The 1,799-nt window shown below is 38.7% G+C and overlaps 1 protein-coding gene across 1 annotated transcript in view; it reads left to right on the top strand.

The window, feature by feature from the left end:
* LOC107092026 (G-protein coupled receptor 126-like) overlaps nucleotides 1-1,799 on the top strand; it is a 91,875-nt gene that overhangs the window by 54,607 nt on the left and 35,469 nt on the right. Inside the window, exon 9 of the mRNA XM_015386299.1 lies at nucleotides 243-314. Coding sequence (XP_015241785.1) covers nucleotides 243-314 — 72 coding nt within the window. The remainder of the gene's footprint in view (nucleotides 1-242; nucleotides 315-1,799) is intronic.

Below are 1,799 nucleotides of genomic sequence, written 5' to 3'. Positions count from 1 at the left end.
CAGATATACGACTCTCCACACACATTTGTAAATAATAAAGCAACAATTTTGGCCCCATAGTTAAAGAGCAGATCACCTTTAGGTCCTGATACAAAAACAATAAATAACAGCCTATTTCCTGCTATCCTTGTAAAAATAACTCTCTTGCTGCCGTGACCCAACAGGCTGCTGCGTTTGTTGCTTTAACCCAGTGTGTTTGTGCGATTTCTGGTACTGACATGCCACCATGTTGTGCTAATCAGCTTCTGCCACCATCAGCACCAGCGCTGCCCCGCCTCCATCCACCGCTGCTTCCGCCAGCAGCACAACACATGGTAAGGTAGATAGCATCATCAGCAGCAGTAGGACAGATTTTAACATGAACTATTTGGATACATGTCTTGGTTTTGCAGCAGATTGGACACATCAGTGTCTTTAAGGCGACTAACATGAAGTGATTTTTACTTTTCCTGTAGCTGAACAGACAAGCGGCGTCACAGCAGCTGTTTGGTCTGCTGGCACTAACCCTGCTGCTACTAACAGCTCAGAGCTCGGTAAGAGCAGCTTTAACATTCAACTCTGTCACTTCTGATAGTAGAAATCATGTTCAGCACGGTGCAATAAAAGGTTTTTGGAATAACTGAGGATAAAAAAAATATAAAAACTTTCCAAACCGACATGGCCTGATGTGAAAATGGAAAAAGTTGATTTCTTGACCGCCTGATCTTTAGATTCGAGATCTCCCAAAAATGAAATGGAAAAAGGAAGCTAAAAGATCTGAGAAAGCAACAAACATACAATTACATCAATTATTAAATTCAATCATATTTTAATCCAAAAACATATGTTCTAAAACCCTTTTTACACCCAAATTATTGGATAAATGGACATATGAGCAAAGCAGCAGAAATATTTCTTCTTTTTAGTCGATAATTTAAATTTTCGAATCATCAGACTGGTTATAAGTTCTTATCATGCAACTTTTTTAGAAACTCTTGATCTTTCATGCAACCTTTTTTGAAAAGCCCCATTTTTAGGTGTGAATTTCAGATGAACATGAACTCTTTCCATTGGATGTAGTAAAAGCTATATAGTAAGGAGGCATAAAATGCAGCCTTTAAGAGTTTAACATTTGCTGTAAACAGAAGATAAAGTCCTACAACAGAGCTCTAACAGTGTCCAAATCATTGCCTTTCAGAGCTCAAGATTTGCAATCAAATATGCAACTTTTGGTGCAGTTGAAAAATAGATACCACCGAGGCTACTTTGTCTCTTTAAAACAGTTAATAAGACAGAAAACTATTGTTGCAACTAAATTTAGCAGGGAGTTGTTCAGTTTTTTTCAGGTTTGGAATTACTAGACTTAGACTTAGTCTCAACTTTATTTATACCTTGGGATTTCTCCTTCAGGCAAATTCTGGATCCAGTAGCTTGGGGTCCTGTCACACCTTGCAGACTTAGCCAGCATATGCCCAACATCCCAGAATCTTCTAAAACGCTGGCATACGCTGAATTTTCTATGTATTTTTTCCATTCTGGGTGTTTGCATAGCGTATTCATAAGGAGTCCAGAACTTATGTCCAACGGCAACTTATGCATAATGCATGGCATGCCTATATGATGTTTGTGCATTATTTCATAGGTATTACTGTCAGGTCTAAGCACCTAAAACATCATACATACATACAGAGAAAGAAAGAAGGCACAGAGACAATTAATTTAGTTTTACTCGCGAGGAGACCAAGAAGGGACTACAGAGTTTACAATCCCCACCTCACTCTGCAGTCCCAGCGTTCTGCTTGCTATTTATTAGAAATCAG

Source organism: Cyprinodon variegatus, unplaced genomic scaffold (genome assembly GCF_000732505.1).
Source record: "Cyprinodon variegatus isolate N-32 unplaced genomic scaffold, C_variegatus-1.0 Scaffold363, whole genome shotgun sequence".
In the NCBI taxonomy this organism is placed as follows: domain Eukaryota; kingdom Metazoa; phylum Chordata; class Actinopteri; order Cyprinodontiformes; family Cyprinodontidae; genus Cyprinodon; species Cyprinodon variegatus.
Note: the sequence above shows the minus strand (reverse complement) of the source record. Positions and strands in the feature narration are given on the sequence as shown.